At 39.0% G+C, this 18352-nt stretch overlaps 1 protein-coding gene across 4 annotated transcripts in view; it reads right to left on the bottom strand.

The window, feature by feature from the left end:
• Positions 1 to 18352, bottom strand: part of INPP5F (inositol polyphosphate-5-phosphatase F) — a 94145-nt gene that overhangs the window by 51744 nt on the left and 24049 nt on the right. For 3 of the 4 annotated variants that reach the window (XM_024121235.3, XM_024121236.3, XM_028482052.2), the window contains exon 3: positions 726 to 862. The exons of the other annotated variant lie outside the window; for it this stretch is intronic. In XM_024121235.3, coding sequence (XP_023977003.1) covers positions 726 to 862 — 137 coding nt within the window. The remainder of the gene's footprint in view (positions 1 to 725; positions 863 to 18352) is intronic. 4 annotated transcript variants of the gene reach the window in all.

The following is an 18352-nucleotide window of genomic DNA, read 5'->3' as shown; positions in this document are numbered from 1 at the left end:
TGGGCAATTGGGATTGACATGTGTACACTGATGTGTGTAAAATTGATGACTGATAAGAACCTGTAGTACAAAAAACCCGAAAGCAAAACAAAACAAAGCCAAAAAGAAATGAAGAGAACAATAGCAAAAAAAAAAAAAAGAAGAAAAGAAAACTAAAAGCTGCTTCTTTGAGAAGATAAACAAAATGGATAAACCATTAGCCAGACTCATCAAGAAAAAGAGGGAGAGGACTCAAATCAATAAAATTAGAAATGAAAAAGGAAAAAAAAAACAACTTAAAAAAAACTACAAGAGAAATACAGCCTGAGAGAAATTTCAAGAAATATAGATTAAAGATATAATAAAAGTTAAATCTCACCTTCTTGACTTCCCCTACCCCAAACCAGTTTTTGAACTGTGCTATGCAGAGTCTTAGGGATCCCTAGAAACAGAAGGTGGCTTTCCAGCAGAAGCCAAGTAGGCAGGGCCCCAAGGAACCCCTCTTCTCCCATCACTACCTCAACAAAAGCAGCTCTGGCTTCTATGCATTTTATATACTGGATTTCACAGACTTTAAAACAAAGGTTCCACTACCAAAGTGAGACTTGAAAACTACAGGATTAAATTACTCTAAAGATATTATCCAGATCTAAAACTCTATGATTCTGGTCTATTAAACCAAATCCCCATAGTTGCCATTACATCTATATCAAGTTTCCATAAAATTTCCTGAGACTTTACCTTACCTCTAGCTCAAGATCCTGAGGTTCCATTTCAGAAAGTGATAGCACAGCAATTTTGGTAACTTTACAGACCTCATGGTCTCCTGGAAGTTTGCCCACCAAAGCTTTCTGCCGAATTAAAATAAGCCACCATGGTAGATCTGAAAGAGAAAGTCTTATTTAATGTCTGGCTTCTATAAAGTGGTACTGTCCCGGCAAGCTGAAAGTGAATAATCAAACACAGTAGGCAAAAGATACAACCCTTTAAAGTAGTGGTCCCCAACCTTTTAGGCACCAGGGACCGGTTTCGTGGAAGACAATATTTCCACGGCCGAGGCGGGGTGGGGTGTGGTTCAAGCAGTAATGCAAGCGATGGGGAACGGCAGATGAAGCTTTACCTGCTCCCCCCTCCTCCCCCCCACCGCTCACCCTTGTGTGGCCCGGTTCCTAACAGGCCGTGGACTGGTACCTTTTAGAGCACAACAAAGATATAAAAATGACCCTTAAATGTATGAAAAGATGTTCAATGGAGATGTAAATTAAAATGTTGCAATACCATTCTCACCCATCAGCTTGGGGATAATAAAAAAGTATGACAGCACATTCACTGGCCAGGCTGTGGGAACAAGGCACTCTCCTAGTGCTGGTGGGAACACAAACGCACACAACTTTTCTGGAGGGAAATTTTGTGATAACTAATAATAAAACATACACACTTACCTTTTAACCTAGCAATCCCACTCCTGTGAATTTACCTTGAAGACACACCTCAACAACACAAAAGTACACATACTCAAATCTATCCATTGCAGCAGTTTACAACTGTAAAATACTGGAAACAACTAGAATGCCCAGACATAGGAGAATGGCTGAATAAACTATGGTACATCTATGCAGTAGAGTACTATGCAGCTGTAAAAAAAGAATTAGAAGCATTCTGTAAACTGATAAGAAGTGATTCCTAGATATATTAAGGGGATAAACTGGATATTATTAATATACTATAAGGGTATTACATAATAAGATATAGTATTAAATCGAAGCACAAAAGAGTATCTAGAGTGTGCCACCCTTTCTGTAAGAAAGATGAGAAAATATGCACATATCTGCTCATTTGTACAAAAAAAAAGAGGAAAGAGAAATTAGAAATTAATGAGATTGGTTACTGAACAAGGAGTAGGTGGAAATGACATGGAAGGAAGAGAAAACAGGAATGGGATAAAAGGGATCAGGGGGATGACATCTCTCCAAGTATACCCTTTCACATAGCTCTGACTCTTATAATCATGGTAATGTTTCACATCCCCTCAAAAACAAGTAGTTCAAATTAACCAGAATGTGGAGGAAACCCAAAACAAAATGCAAAGAGTAACCCAACTCTGTTACAAATGGAAAACATAACCATGATGTAGGAGATAGGAAGAAATAAACTAATCTAAATAACTTTGGAAAACAGTATTTTGCAAGGATAAAGACAAAAAGAACAGTATACAATACTGTACTCCAGTTAGTGAATTATTTTTCAGAAGGGTATGAGTTAGCAATTCCAAAACTACTTTATGTGTACACTAGGACTGAGCAAATAAGTAAATATATTGAAGAAAGTGGGGGAGGGGTGTAAAACAAATGAAAGAAATATTTAATAATTACAAGAAAGAAAGGAAAGAAAACACCTAGAGGCCCAATAGTTATCTTTCCAATCCAAATTTCTACTTCTCACAAAAGACTTCTATTTAACTGAGAAATGGTCTATGAAAGACAGCATCCAAAAGCAATTTTTCATTTTATGAGGCTACACCCTTTAAAAATACTACCTAATTAGTACCAAAAATAAAAATAATTGAAACAGTGTTTCAGGAATTTCTTACTATAGAAAAATAGCATGATGGATATATATTCCCCTTATGAAAAAATATTTTTTAAAAAGATATATAGTATTTTAATTTCCCCCATTTTCCCCCCAAATATTAGTCAACTCTCATTTTAGGGAAAGTGCTCTGGAGATGTGCTTAAAGCATTTCATAAATGCAAGAATTTGGAAACGTTTCTTAATTCTTTATAAAATAGGGTGGAAATCTACTCCAAAGTTTCAAGGCTTTTGCAGGTCATTTCATTAATATCATTAAACTTTAACCAAGGACCTTCCATGTGCTGGGAAGTACGTCAGGCATAGATTAAGGTTACCAAGCACCTAACACACAATAAACCTAACACAAAATAAATAAAGCACATAATACATAATAAACTGTTGAATGCTAATACAGTCTGCTGAATAAAAAGAAATTCTTACCACAGGTCTCTTAACCTCACAGGAATAATTTCTATTTTACACTGAACAATTTAGTGTTGGCAGATGAACAGACAAGCCAACATTAGGAAGCCCTCTTCCCAGTTTAAGCCTTCTTGCTTTCATATTAACATTAAGAATTGCGATTTTAAGAAATTACAGCAATGACAGAAACACAATGTGCACAATCAAATGTAATAAATGTCTTTCCAATAAGCCATCTAATGGTATAGTACCAAAAATATAAAAATATTAAATTTCAAACAGAGGTTTTACCCCAAACATACTCACTTGGGAAACCAAAGGCATGCTTTTTTCCACAAAAACATTGGTATTGTCAATATTGAAATTCAACTTACAAACTCAAATACATTTAGAAATAAAATATGCATATTTTTAGAGTTTAGCTAGCTACTCATACACAGAAACTGTGAAAAACTGAGGTGCTTCTATAAAAAAATAGACTTAAATTCAATATGCCTGAGGGATTATAATGAAGACTAAATCTAAGAAAATACCATGTAAATGATCTCAAACAAAAGAGAAAAAATTTTGTAAACAGTAGCTTTCCCTTTTCAGAGAAGCCTCAGTGTCCTGGACTTTGAGGTCAGAACTCAGACTCAAATTTTAGCTGCCTTATTTATTTATCATGTACTTCAGCTTAATACTTAACTGCTCCAATTCTTGGTTTTTCTCATCTGTAGAATGGGATAAAACCACCTATTTCCGAGAGTATCTATGAAGATAAATAATTTTTATAATTCCTGTTATTATTACTAAGAGCTAATGTTTACCAGGTAGCAAAACATAAGATAAACCTATGGTAAATAAAACAACGTGATGCCAGTACAAGAATGGACAAATGAATACTAGAAAAGAACAAATGAATAGAAAAGAACAGAGAAGACAGACGCAGACCCACATAAATATGGGCATCTAGTAAATGATAATAAAGAGGGGGAAAGCATGGTGTGTCAATAATTAGTGTTGAAATACATACTGAAGTATCTGCAGAAAAATATCTGGAATCTGCTTTGAAATAATTTAGGCGCTGGGAGTGTGGGGACCATGAATGAAAATGTCTTTTTGTAGTTGACTTCCAACCAGCTCTACAAATTGCACTGGGTTAATATCTCATAAGTCCTTTAATACAGAGTTTCCTGTCTTACTGTTTTCAGTCTTACACACTGATCAAAACGAAAAAACTAAGAGTAAGATAGATAAGGAAATCGATATTTACTAGTTATAATCTAAGTAAGGTGGGATGATGAAAATGTCCTGGAATTAGATAGTGGTGATGGTTGTACAACCTTATGATGATACTAAGCACCACTGAATTGTAATTTAAAGGAGTGAATTTTATGGTGTGTGAACTACGTCTCAATCTTTTTTTAAAAAAAGCTCCTTCTAAAGAACAAAAGAACTTGTAGGAGTCTTACCTACCAGAGCAGAGAATAAAAAACTAAAAAGTGGGCTTCCCTGGTGGCGCAGTGGTTAAGAATCCGCCTGCCAATGCAGGGGACACGGGTTCGAGCCCTGGTCCAAGAAGATTCTCACATGCCGTGGAGCAACTGAGCCCGTGTGCCACAACTACTGAGCCTGCACTCTAGAGCCCGTGAGCCACCACTGCTGAGCCCACGTGCCACAACTACTGAAGCCCACGCACCTAGAACCTGTGCTTCGCAACAAGAGAAGCCACCGCAATGAGAAGCCCATGCACACAAGGAAGAGTAGCCCACACTCACCGCCAACTAGAGAAAGCCCGCACTCAGCAATGAAGACCCAACGCAGCCATAAATAAATAAATATGAAAAAAACTAAAAAGTATATTTCCTGCCAAACACAGAGACACAGGTATTTGAAATAGTGTTCAAAGGAACAATTAAAATCATCATGGAAAGAAAATGAAAAATTTGAATTGGACACTACGATATTTCTAGGCTGACCCTAGAAAACAAAACAAAACAAACAAAAAACTTCATGAGAAATAGCAATATGTATTCCTGTAATTATTTTGCCTTAGGTGAAACAAAACACAATAATAAACACATAGAAGCCTGGAAGTTCGGCAAGAATGAGCATGTTAGTCACAGGGTAAATGATCCAAATATATTTTCTCTAGTTTGTGCTTTAAGCTAAGAAAAATGTAAAAGTATTGATATATAGCATCATTACTGTTTAGCAATCCCAGTATCCAGTCAGGCATAGTTTTGTAATAAAGTTTTTAAAAGCACAAATGCAGGTTACTGCATTAATTTATATCACCCACCAGGAAAAGAAACTTGGCTCAATTAAAGCTGCCACACTGAAATCTGGATATGTGGTACAACCATGTGTCAAAGATAATTTAGTCTAGTAAGGTCTTTCTGCATAAAGATATTTTTTTCAACTTTTTAAACATTTTACAATGGGAAAAAAGGTCAATTTTGTAACCCTGACTCCTTCAGGAAAGACAGACAGGAAAATCTGACTTCCCCAGCAAGATAAGAAAACTGATTAGGAAGTGATTATCTTCAAAAGCATGACCAGTTAGGGCAAACTAAAACAATAGTCCTGGAAAAGATTCAATTGCTTGCCCTATACAATAACTGACTCAGTTAAAAGAGGATAAGTAATAGCAGGATAAAGATTTTCATTAAAAAAATTTTTTTTCCCCTAAAATTGGATGAAACTCTTTTCTCCCTACTCATGACCTCACCTCTAGGAAGTACTGCATCTTACATATTTCTCAACATGGCTATCCATCCTACTGACATATAGAAAAGATAAGCATTTGATCCAACAATGAATATCTAGCAATCCTTTTCATTTTTATTAATGGTAATTCAATAGGAAATAAAGGAATACATTCCATTTGTTTAAAAATGTAAACATTACATATACAATTAATGTTCCCTTTGACCACTGTTCCCCACTCCATGGCAATTCTTTAAATCTAATTCAAACCCCACCTTGTGAGTTCTCTCATATAAGGAGACTAGTAGAGATGGAGAGCAATTGGTTACCATTGTTGGCATTAGTCCTTTTAATCTTGAGAGTTTAACAATGACCTTTTTTTTTTTTTTTGCGGTACGCAGGCCTGATCTCACCGTTGTGGCCTCTCCCGTTGCGGAGAACAGGCTCCGGATGCGCAGGCTCAGCGGCCATGGCTCATCCGCCCAGCCGCTCCGCGGCATGTGGGATCTTCCCGGTCCGGGGCACGAACCCGTGTCCCCTTCATCGGCAGGCGGACTCTCAACCACTGTGCCACCAGGGAAGCCCAACAATGACCTTTTAAACATATATAATTTAGGGAATTCCCTGTCGGTCCAGTGGTTAGGACTCTGCGCTTCCATTACATGGGGCACGGGTTCGATGATCCCTGGTCGGGGAACTAAGTTCCCACATTCTTTGAGAATGAGCCCCTAATAAGTATTTGGTGGTGTAATTTACCTATTTTTTTTTCTTTTGATGCAACACAGCTTTATCTAGTCTTTCCAAAGCATTCAATTTAGCCTTCATAGAAACAGGAAGTCTTTCTTTTTGTATCAATACTCATAGTTGATGGGCTTATTTAATTATGTAATTACAATATCGAGTAAAACAAGTATGAACAGGATTGGAAATAAACACGATCCACCAGAAGAGAGAGGGCTTCCTACCCAGTCTCCACCGGCCTTCAGAGCATCCAATGCATCTACCGACAGACTCTGCAGAGGCAGTGAAGCATGTTGGTTAATCTGGCAAACAGGTTAAGTGAGATTCAACTAAAAGAGCCCCCAGTGATAGAAATACATAGGCAGTACATATTCTGTGGGCCAGACACTTGAAGTGAATGAAATATTTGCGTGAAAATGATTTTGCTTTTCTGATTTTTTTCTTCTGGCTCACCTTTTCCAAAGACTGGTTCTGATTTGAACTGGTTCAGTGGGATTTTTTTTTTTTTTTTAAGACTTAACTCTTTTAGAGAAAAAAAAACTTATTTACTTTTGTATCATACAAAGGTTCTGTTTTCACTGCTCTTTTGGACACTTTCCAGTTTCTCTGTGTCTCTCTATAAACATTCACGTTATGACCAAAGGCAAAAATAAAAAAGAAGGTGGGTCTGATAATGACTCTCATGTGTTTCCCTCCTTTAGCTTGCCCTGATCCTGCAGACTATATTCCTGAGGACAAAGCACTTCCTTCACCTCTCCTAGGTCCACGTCACCTGGAGTGTCCACCAGGAGAAGCTGAGAAATGACAAAGCAGAGAGAACCCTGCTGCCTTAACACTCGAAATCAGCACAATAGAATTTATAATTATATCCACATGCCAATAAATACTAACCCAGGTGGTTACTACATACTCCGAAGTCGTAACATAATATTCAAATAACAAATATTTAAATTCTTTTTTTTGCGGTACGCGGGCCTCTCACTGTTGTGGCTTCTCCCGTTGCGGAGCACAGGCTCTGGACGCACAGGCTCAGTGGCCATGGCTCGCGGGCCCAGCCACTCCACGGCATGTAGGATCTTCCCGGACCGGGGCACGAACCCGTATTCCCCGCATCGGCAGGCGGACTCTCAACCACTGCGCCACCAGGGAAGCCCCACATATTTAAATTCTTGAAGAGCGTCTGTAGATTACGCCTCTAATAAATGCTCGGAGTCTGCACTTGCACCAGATGAATCGGAGAATGGAGATGTGTTGGTAAGAAGAAAAAAAGAGAATTAGGAAAGGGGATTATAGTTGGCTCACTTTCCTTTCTTCTGTGTCAAGCTGATAATAAGAATACTCATATGTTTCTCTGTCGTTTCAAGTTGATAGTCTAACTAATAAATTTAAGCCAAACGACTCATTGCTCTTTTTATATTTTAAGGCTTAGGTGCGTACAAATTTAAAATTGCTGTATCTTTCTGGTGACTTGAACTTTTGCTATTTTTGAAATGTATATCTCTTTATGCTTCTTGCCTTAAAGTCTGTTTTGATATTGGGATAGACACATTATTTTTCAGTAGGTTAGCATTTACTTGGTTTCTCTTTTTTTTCTATCCTTTTACTTTGGACCATTCTATATACATATACATATACCTAAGGTATTTGTCTTAAAAGCAGCTTGTAGATGAATTTTATTGTTTTTCCATTATGAAAAGCTTTGTTTTTCTTGTTGTTTTTTTGTTTTTTAAAGCTTTGTTTTTTAACTGAGTACTAAGTCCATTCGTATGTAATGTAATTGTTGATAAACTTAAGAATCATTCTACCGTCTTACCATTTGCCCCACCTGTTCAACACACTTTCTTTTCTTGCCTTCTTTTGGATTATTAAGTGTTAAAATTATTATTATTCCATTTCCCCCTTTATTAGGTTTTTACAATCTTTTATTATGGTATTAGTGGTTATATTGTAGGGTCTGATAATACGAGCTCTAACTTACAAAAGCCTAATGTAAATTCGTATTTTTGCCAGTTCCTGGACAGTGAAAGGACCTTAGAACACCAGCCCTCTCTAGCTCACTATTGTTACTATTATTGTTGTGTGTTTTCATTCTGTGTTAATTTTAAACCTCATATAAAGCCAACTTTATTTAAATTTACCAACACATTTACTCTTTCCATTGAACTTCACTCCTTCCTACAACTCCACACTCCCATCTGAAATCATGTTCCTTTTACCTGAAGAATTCTTAGTATTTTTTTTAGGGCAGATACTGCTGATGACAAATTCTTTCAGTTTGTTTGGCTCAAAATGTCTTTTGTTCCTTAATTTTTGAAGGTATAAAATTCTAGACAGGCACTTTGAAGACAGCATTCCACTGTCTTCCAGCTTCCATTGTGCCTATCAAGGCTGACTGAATGCCCTTGAATTTAATGTGTGGTTTTTCTCTGGCTGCTTTAGGATGTTTTCTTTGTCTTTAGTTTTCATCAGTTTTACTACAAGGTGCCTAAGTGTGGTTTTCTTTGTATTTTTTCCCTTGCAGTTCAAAGTATTTCTTGACATTGTGACTTGTATTTATAGTTGGTTTTCAAAAATTCTTGGCTATTATCTCTTCAAGTACTGCTAGTCTCTTGCTGTCAGAAACAATCTGTCTAGTTTCTCTTGATTTCATTTTTTAAAATGTACAAAGTATCTTTAAATGATCCGTTATATAATATACTAACACACTATGCATTTTAAGAGACTCTAATAATTGGGTAATGTCTTAATGGCTTATCTCAAGATAAATTATGTTCCAATTTGAAGGATCCTGCTTTTCTTTCTTTTTTTTAAAACAAATCTTTGGTAGGAATTTAAATTCAGTCCAATGTGCACATAAAACCTACTTCATTGATACCTATTGCATAAGCTATTAATTGGCCATTTAGTACTTTTAAATGAATATGAGCATAAGTCTATAGGTTTTATGCAAACTTATGCATGGATTTAAATTTCTACTAAAAGATATGGATTCATGGTAAGTTTAATACAATTTTTTGCTTTATATTTAAGGTTATTTATATTTTTAAAAACTACATTAAGAAAAATGCTTTCTTTTCCTAATGGAAATAGAGCACTAGACATCTTTGAATATATTTTAGGGAGCAACGTACACCATTATACATCAGGTAAGTAGAAATACAAGTAACAGTACCAGCACACCAGAGCTATATTTTTCAAAGTACATCATATTGGGCTTCTAATACTCTCAGTGACCAAAGAGCCAATTATTAATTTGTTCATCTTCCAAGCATAGTAGCTACTCAGTGTTTCTTGATGGATTGCTCTGTTGCCTACTAAAGTTTCCTAAGTCTGGGTATATAGAAAACTGACGATGACTCATAAGGACAGCATCTAAGGCAAGAGGTACACTTATTAGGCTCCATTTCAAAGGTACCAAATGGTGGAATCAGAAGCATCTTCAGCTTAACCTATGAATTTAAATTCATCTTAATAATAAAATCCCTAATAATGACCTGCCATAAAATGAAATAATCTATTATACGCCATAAAAATATAAAGTCTTTTCTATTTATAATAGTCCTAGAAAACTACAGAAGTCTAACTTACAGAGTATCAATGGGCAAAATGAGTTTCTATATAAAAGTACATTTTCCAGGGAGTTCCCTGGCAGTCCTGGTTAGGACTCCACGCTTTCACTGCTGAGGGCACGAGTTCAATCCCTGGTTGGGGAACTGAGATCCCACAAGCTGCATGGTGCGGCCAAACAAAAAATAAAAAGTGGGGACTTCCCTGGTGGCACAGTGGTTAAGAATCTACCTGCCAATGCAGGGGACACGGGTTCGAGCCCTGGTCAGGGAAGAGCCCACATGCCGCGGAGCAACTAAGCCCGTGTGCCACAACTACTGAGCCTGCGCTCTAGAGCCTGCCAGCCACAACTACTGAAGCCCGCGCGCCTAGAGCCTGTGCTCTGCAACAAGAGAAGCCACCATAATGAGAAGCCTGCGCACCACAACGAAGAGTAGCCCCCGCTCGCTGCAACTAGAGAAAGCCCGTGCACAGCAACGAAGACCCAACGCAGCCAAAATAAAATAAAATAAAAATTTAAAAAGTCAACATCATAAAAATAAAAAAGTACATTTTCCAGATAACTATATCTTTATCTTCCTAAAGTGCTAAGATGTTTTCTTACATGTTTATTTAAAATGTTAATATATTACATACTTTCCTATCTATTAAACCCAGGCATACTAAATATAATTGGGATTTTTATTTATGATGAAGGTTTATCATCATGAAGATAAATTACTGCTTTGGGGGGTGACATAAGTATGCTTCAAGCCTGGAGGTGATTGGCCCCTGTGCATGAAGGGACCCAAGCCTACTGGCTGTAACAAACCTGATAGCCAAGAACCAAGAATCTTCTTTCTTAAACACAATTAGACCTGATAATAATTTGATTGTAATCACTTCAAAATGTTCAATAAGAATATAAAGGAGGAAATAAATATAGGAAGCACGTTTATAGCTGGCCCATATAGTCAGTCAGTCAATCTTACCTTAACAAGCCTCTTCTCTTTATGGAGCAAAATAACTTTTAATATCACTGCCATAGGGATCACTGAGGGAAACAACTAGAGTTTAAGAACAAATTCATGTATAACTAGAAAATGGAAAGATCATGAAACAGAAGAGGCAAGTTGGCTTGCCTCTAAAGTTTCTCTCTGCCTGAGGATATAAAAATCTGCCAGTTAGAGGTATGCTCAGAACTAAGCAGCATGCTTATCTGATGACCCCTGGGAGAGTTCAGAACTATGGGTCACCTTCACGTGTCTAGTTCAAGTACTGCTCCTTCCGGGGAGGTGGAACCATCTGCACCAAGGAGATTGGAGCTCAGACCAGGGACAAGAGAGGTGATGGAAAATTCTGAAGCATCAAGTAATGGAGCAGGCTGAGGGGAGCAAAGAGAGGAGGGAAGGGTCATTCAGCACCGAGGTACCTGGGAAGAGAGTAAAAGCAAGAGGGAAGCAAAAACCAGAGACAAGAAGATGCCAAAGAAAGGAACCAATTGTACCACTTAGCTGCCTGCTTCCAAGACCCAAAGCTATTAACAGAATAGGTCAGCTAAACTACAATTAAAGAATCTTTTAAGGATTAACCAGGAACCTAGTCACCAATGTAAATCTTACCTCCAAAGTAAGTAGTTCTGAGATCCTCATGAATGAAAAAGTGAATATAAAATGACTGTTTTTAAATTACATTTTAGATTATTTGGTAGAAATGTTATGTTACGAATAATACTGTTCCTTTTTTTTTTTTTTTTTTTGGCTGAGTTGGGTCTTCGTTGCTGCCCACGGGCTTTCTCTAGTTGCAGCGAGCAGGGGCTACTCTTCAATGCGGTGCATGGTCTTCTCATTGTGGTGGGTTCTCTTGTTGCAGAGCACAGGCTCTAGGTGTGTGGGCTTCAGTAGTTGTGGCACGTGGGCTTCAGCAGTTGTGGCTCACAGGCTCTAGAGTGCAGGCTCAGTAGTTGTGGCACACAGGCTTAGTTGCTCTGCGGCATGTGGCATCTTCCCTGACCAGGGATTGAACCTGTGTCCCCCGCATTGGCAGGTGGACTCTTAACCACTGAGCCACCAGGGAAGTCCCGAATAACACTGTTTCTTTAAAATACTTCCTTCAAATCAACTTTAGTACATGAAGAAAAGTCACCTTTGTTACCAAAAGGTAGATTACTTAATTTTTAAATTAAGTTAAAATCAGAAGTAATGACAACAGGATACAACAAAAGCTATTCTCTGACTTAAATATATTCAGTGGCTTTATTGAGATATAATTTATATACCATAAAATTCACTCAAGTATAACAAGTCAACGATTTTGATGAATTTAGAGTTGTACAACCATCATCGCAATCCTTACATGTTTTTATTATATGAGTTGTCAGTAGACAATAAAACAATCCACTTCTCTCAAGTGCAATTGTATGCAGACAATTAAACTCATATTTAAACAGAAGCACTATCTAAAGACCATGCCTGAGAAGCAGGCCTCCAGCAGAGGCTGAGAGCTCTGCAGGGACCCTGTCAGGCTTCTCTTCCTTTTCTTCCAGTGCCCTTGAGCAGTGGGGTTTTCTAATGGCTTTTTAGGAAACTACTAAGGCAATGCTGGTGACACTCCATTCATTCATCACTAAAATATAAAAATATTTCGTGTCATTGAGTGTCATAGCAAGGTCTCCATTGACAGCCATGGACTAAAATCAAACTTTTAAAATCATACGCATAATACATTTTAGCATTTTAATGATCGAGATATCCTCACCACTTTAAAAGTGGAGAAACAGCAGATGGTGTGTACTATTTGAATGAATGGGAGCGACTTGAGTGAACTGTGTCTGTAGCTGCTTAATACTGGAAGTAGTAATTCACTTAATTACTAACCTAAGAAGAGCCTCTATTGCTAAATTAATCAAGATTCCTGACAATTCTCTCTTCAAACTATTTCTGAATATAACGTGGGAAAAATACTTTTGCATTTTATATTCAGATATTTCTTACCCTAACGAGCTTATCCTCTTCTCAGTCTTCAAAACACGTATCCCCCGGGGATACGTTCCAGGACCCCAAGTGGATGCCTGAAACCACAGATAGAACCGAGCCCTATATACACATTCTTTCTTGAACACTGGGATCATTACTAAGTAAAATAAGCATTACTTGAACACAGCACTGTGATATCAGACAGTCGATCTGATAACTGAAACAATTACTAAGTGACTAATGGGCTGATAGCATACAGTGTGGATAAGCTGGACAAAGGGACGATTCACATCCCAGGCAGGAGGGAGCAGAACAGTGAGATTTCATCACACCGCTCAGGATGGCATGCAGTTTAAAACTTATGAATTGTTTGGAATTTTCCATTTAATATTTTCGGACCATGGTTGACCGCAGGTAACCGAAACTTCGGAAAGTGAAACCATGGATAAGGGAGGGACTACTGGAGATTTTAATTTAAAGAATTTTTATAATCCATTTAAAGCCTCCAGCCTCAAGCAATCTCTTCCTGGCTCTGTGATGATACAGCTATCTCCTGGATGTAAGGCATCCCTAAGGAAGTGGTGTTTGGGTTGAGGCCTGAAATATTAGTAAGATAATCTGGACAGGGCCAAGGTGAGGGGTGGGGAATGAGAGGAGAGTAGTCGTTGGCAGAGTTAGCAGCTGTGCGAAAAGACTCCCGTGATTGAGAAAACACATTTCAGGCCTCAACTCAGACATCACTTCCTCAGGGATGCCTTCCATCCAGGACCCCCCGCTACCACCAGTCAGGCCCCTCTGCTATGTGCTTCACAACATCCCACGTTTTTCTTCTTCAGAAGCTTATGTTTAATGATAAAATTCTGATGGGGTAATTAATGTCTATCTCTTGGCTTCGATTCTATGCTCCTGGAAGCTTTGAATTTTGTTCATTCTGCAGCCCCCAGCACATAATAGGCACTCCGTAAATATTTATTAAATAACTATTTGCTGAATATTTTTGAATAGCCACTGCACAGGGGGACACAGCTGTGAGCAAAACATACATAGCCCCTGTCTTGGAGCTTATACCCTGGGGAAGGAGGATGGGTGGAAGAGGACAAACGAAAAAGAAGAAAACAAAAAATTAATGTGTAATTACAACTGTGGTAAGAATTTGACTATCATCCTTACTTCCCCCTGGACACTACAAGGAATAGAAGACAATGATTTTTCATGAAGCTTTACTTTTCCTTCATCTATTTAGCACATTACATGTCCCTTCTACTTTCTGTTCCTCATCTTAATAAATCCCAAGTGATCAAACCAAAGTCAGACACCTTCAGGTTGTCAAAAATAGACTGCATTAGACCCTGGCTGAAAGTCCACCTGCTTGCAAATGTCTGGGGAAGACACCTTCCAAACTGAAGAAAGGCTAATGGTTCTAAATTGTTGTTTTCTAGGCACCAGGGTTAATAGAACGATTTTGGGGACAGAGCTTGCTAAAAGGAAGGGCAATTATCAGCAAAGGATACCACAACCAAATAATACTTTTAAATTCTTCCGCCACACATTTTTGTAAAGGGGCAGATGGATTATAAAATATAACCTTCACTGGGCTTCCCTGGTGGTGCAGTGGTTGAGAGTCCGCCTGCCGATGCAGGGAACGCGGGTTCGTGCCCCGGTCCGGGAAGATCTCACATGCCGCGGAGCGGCTGGGCCCGTGAGCCATGGCCGCTGAGCCTGCGCCTCCGGAGCCTGTGCTCCGCAACGGGAGAGGCCACAACAGTGAGAGGCCAGCGTACCGCAAAAAAATAAAACAAAATAACCTTCACTAATGCTACTAATATTTCACTTTTAAAAACATTACTTTTTATAATCCCCACCATGTCACCTTTTAGTGACATGTTAGTATCATTAGTTTCAGTAAACATTAATATTATTGGAAAAAAAAGTCTAAGTTTAAAATTTGTTCAAAATTGTATAGCTAGAACTTAAGTGGTTCTCTAGTGATATATGTGACACCTCTAAGTTACCTTTAAAACTAAGGAAAAAATAGTAAGAGCCAGCATCTATTGAATGCCTACTATTAACAGGAGCTATGCCAAGCACTTCATGTGAGTTTCATTAAATCTTACAATAAACGTATCTAGGAGGTGTCATCATCTTTGTCTTATAGTTGGCAACTGAGGCTTGGATGAAGTAACCTGATCCAAGGCAACTGTGTGATCTTAAGGTTAGTCCACTGCTGGGGCCAGTGCCTACTCAGTGACATTTTGGGAATGGCCTATTCCACTGTAAAATAAAGGGTCAGAAGCAATGGGGGAAATTCTCTTTGACATGCTTTTGCAGTGAGCTTTCCAGGGGATGTTAGGTTCCTGTTAAGGGCTGAATTATGTTCCCTTAAAATTCATATGTTTGACTCCTAACCCCCAGTGCCTCAGAATGTGACCCTATTCTAAAGAGTGGGATCTTTAAAGATGTAAGTAAGTTAAATGAGGTCATTAGGGAGGGCTCTAATCCAATATGACTGGTGTCCTTATAAGAGGAAATTTGAAGACAGACACTACACAGAGAGAAGACAACGTGAAGATGATGTGAAGACACAAGAAGACAGCCATCTACAAGCCAACGAAAGAGGTCTCAGAAGAAATCAACCCTGATGAAACCTTGATCTTGGACTTCAAGCCTCCAGAACTGCAAGAAAACACATTTCTCTTTAAGCCCCCCAGTCTGTGAAACTGCTGCAGCAGCCCTAGCCAACTACTAACGGCTCCTAAGTCACGACTGCTTACATCCCGTGAGCCTGATGACAGCCACGGCTCACCCACGCCGTTTTTAGACTGTCAATGACAATTATTCAAGTAAACTTAGGTCCCCATCTCACTAGGCAAGAACACAAACTCGTGCATTAATATGTAGAGACTAAGTAGGAGGGAAACAGCAGTGAGAAAAAGTTTAAGTACAGACATTTTATTCCCCTCATCTTCTACCCCCAGAAGGTAAGATGCCCCCGTAGGAAAATGCACATGGAGTGACTATCTCGGTTATAACACATACCAGGAACACACTTCCCATTGGCCAAGCTGGTAGTGTGATCAGAGCAAGAGCTTTAATGGGGCACAGGGAGGGGAGGAGATGAGGCATGCCCAGGACAGAGGATGAAGAAAGAGAAGGTGACAAGAGTAAGATGGGTGCTCAGGGGGTGGGAGCTGGGGGTGGAGTGATACACAGGGTGCGGCTGCAGTTCTCTTGTGGGTGAGGGGAAGAAGAACAGCAGGGGGCCCAGGAAAGACTTTCCTTTGCTTCCTCCCCACACCCTTTCTTAACAGCAAACCTTAGAAGTGATGGGGCAGGAGGAAAAAAAAAAAAAAGGTACAGGTTAGGAGAGTGAAAAACTGAGACACCTTCCCTGCCCTTCTTTACTTCTTTTTAGTATTTTTTTCTCTAGTTCACTCTATTCCCCACCTTTCCCTCTTCCAAATATCCTATATAACAGATATCTACACTGCCTACCAACTTCTGGTTTTTGGTCCAAAGAAAGGCACGTGGTGCAAGGAGAGAAAGTGCATGTAAACAGGGGCTGGCCACAGGAAATGCCCACACCTCCGCTACCTCCTAATGACCATACTTTGACTGCATCAAACTCATCAGCCAGTAACATATTTGTACATTGCTTGTAGGAAATGACTTTGGGTTGTCTGCCAAGTACAAACCCTCCTGCTTTGCTTGCCCGTCCCACTTAGAGCAGCGGGCACGTTTGAACTTCGCGACCAGGGAAGGTCCCTGGCTAAAGGTAAGCCAAAAAGTCTCTTCCCTAGGGGTCTGAACTAGATAGCTAGTCAGTCTCCAGGGGTTGTAGGGAACATCAGATGTTGGTTGGCTTGAGGGCTGAGGTTGGTTTGAGTATCACATAAATGCATAAATTCTGTCCCACATAACACAGAAACAGAGACAACCAAAAGAAAAGAAGACTGTAGGAGCTGTACAGGGGGAAGTGGTGGTCAGATAACACCTGCCGCAAAAGTAATCTCAGATCCTGAACAAATCCATTTCTTGGTTTTGTTCCCTTGAATTCCTAATAAAAATTTGTTTGCATAAACTGATAGGTTTGTATTTGTGACCAAAGATTTGATGAAATAGTGATAATTTACTAAGCACCTTTAGGTATTTTATCTTATTTGAGACTCACAATACCCTAAGGAAAAAAAGCGAGCAGTTAGTTTTACTCTTGTTTTACAGTTTATAAAGTAGAGGCTCCAGGGCGTTGTGGCCCCCAATGAACCAGCCTCCTGGATGGAAACCCTTGTGAAGCCCCTTCCCATGTTACTTCTGTGTTTGGATGTGTGACCTCCTTAGACCAATGGGATATTAGCAAGCTCAGTGATACAAGCAGAGGCTTGATAAGCCCTTATACATTGGAACTTGTCATCTTAGCACCCTGAAAGGATGCCCAGGTATCCAGGAGAGAGAGAGGCCCCAAGGAGAGGCCTTGTGAGATGAGACACATGGACAGAGATGCCACATGAAGGAAAACTGAGATGCCCCCAGGCAAACCCCCAGCTGAATGTTGCCACATGGATGACCCCAGCCAACAGAAGGAAAGGGCAGAAGAGCCGCGTGGTTTACCCACAGAATCGTGAGCTATTATACGATGTTGTTGTTTTAAGGCGTTAACTTTTGGGACAGCTTGTTACACAGCAACAGATGACACAGATGTTATGTAACTTCTCCTATATCTCAAAGCTAATAAATAAAGCCTGAATTCAGGTCTCTTGACTCATGTCAGTGATTTATTCAGTTTCAAGATGTAACTGAAATTGGAGAAAAATAACTCCAAAGTTTCATAAGCTTCACTTAAACAATAGAAAATGAATTTTAGCTCAGAACATTCAACTGTGAAATTATCCTGTCAGCATATAAATGAATTAAAGATATACGTATGTAAATGTGGACAGGTAGGAGAGTGTGACTAAAATACTTAGCATGTTACACAATGTCTAATGCTTTTCTCCTTTGTATTGAAAGAATTTAAAAACTACCAAAGACAGAACGTACAATAATGCTCACAGTGGTATTATTTCTAATGGCAAAAAAACAAACAACAATGACAAAAATTACCCAATGACAGAAAAAAGGACAAATTATGATATATTCATGCAATAGTGAAAATAAGGAACTAAAGCTTCCTATATTCATGTGGATAAATCACAAAGCATCAAGTTGTGGGAGTGGAGGGGAGAAGTGAAAGAACACAAACAGCTTAATATCATTTACATAAAATTCCCCAAACACAAGGGTCAGCAACATATTGTTGAGGGATATATATGTAACAACAACAATAATGAAAATCAAGGGACTAATAAGTACAATATTCAAAATCGCAGGGGCTTCCCTGGTGGCGCAGTGGTTGCGCGTCCGCCTGCCGATGCAGGGGAACCGGGTTCGCG

Source organism: Physeter macrocephalus, chromosome 20 (assembly GCF_002837175.3).
Source record: "Physeter macrocephalus isolate SW-GA chromosome 20, ASM283717v5, whole genome shotgun sequence".
NCBI lineage: Eukaryota > Metazoa > Chordata > Mammalia > Artiodactyla > Physeteridae > Physeter > Physeter macrocephalus.
This window is presented reverse-complemented; position numbering and strand designations above follow the sequence as displayed.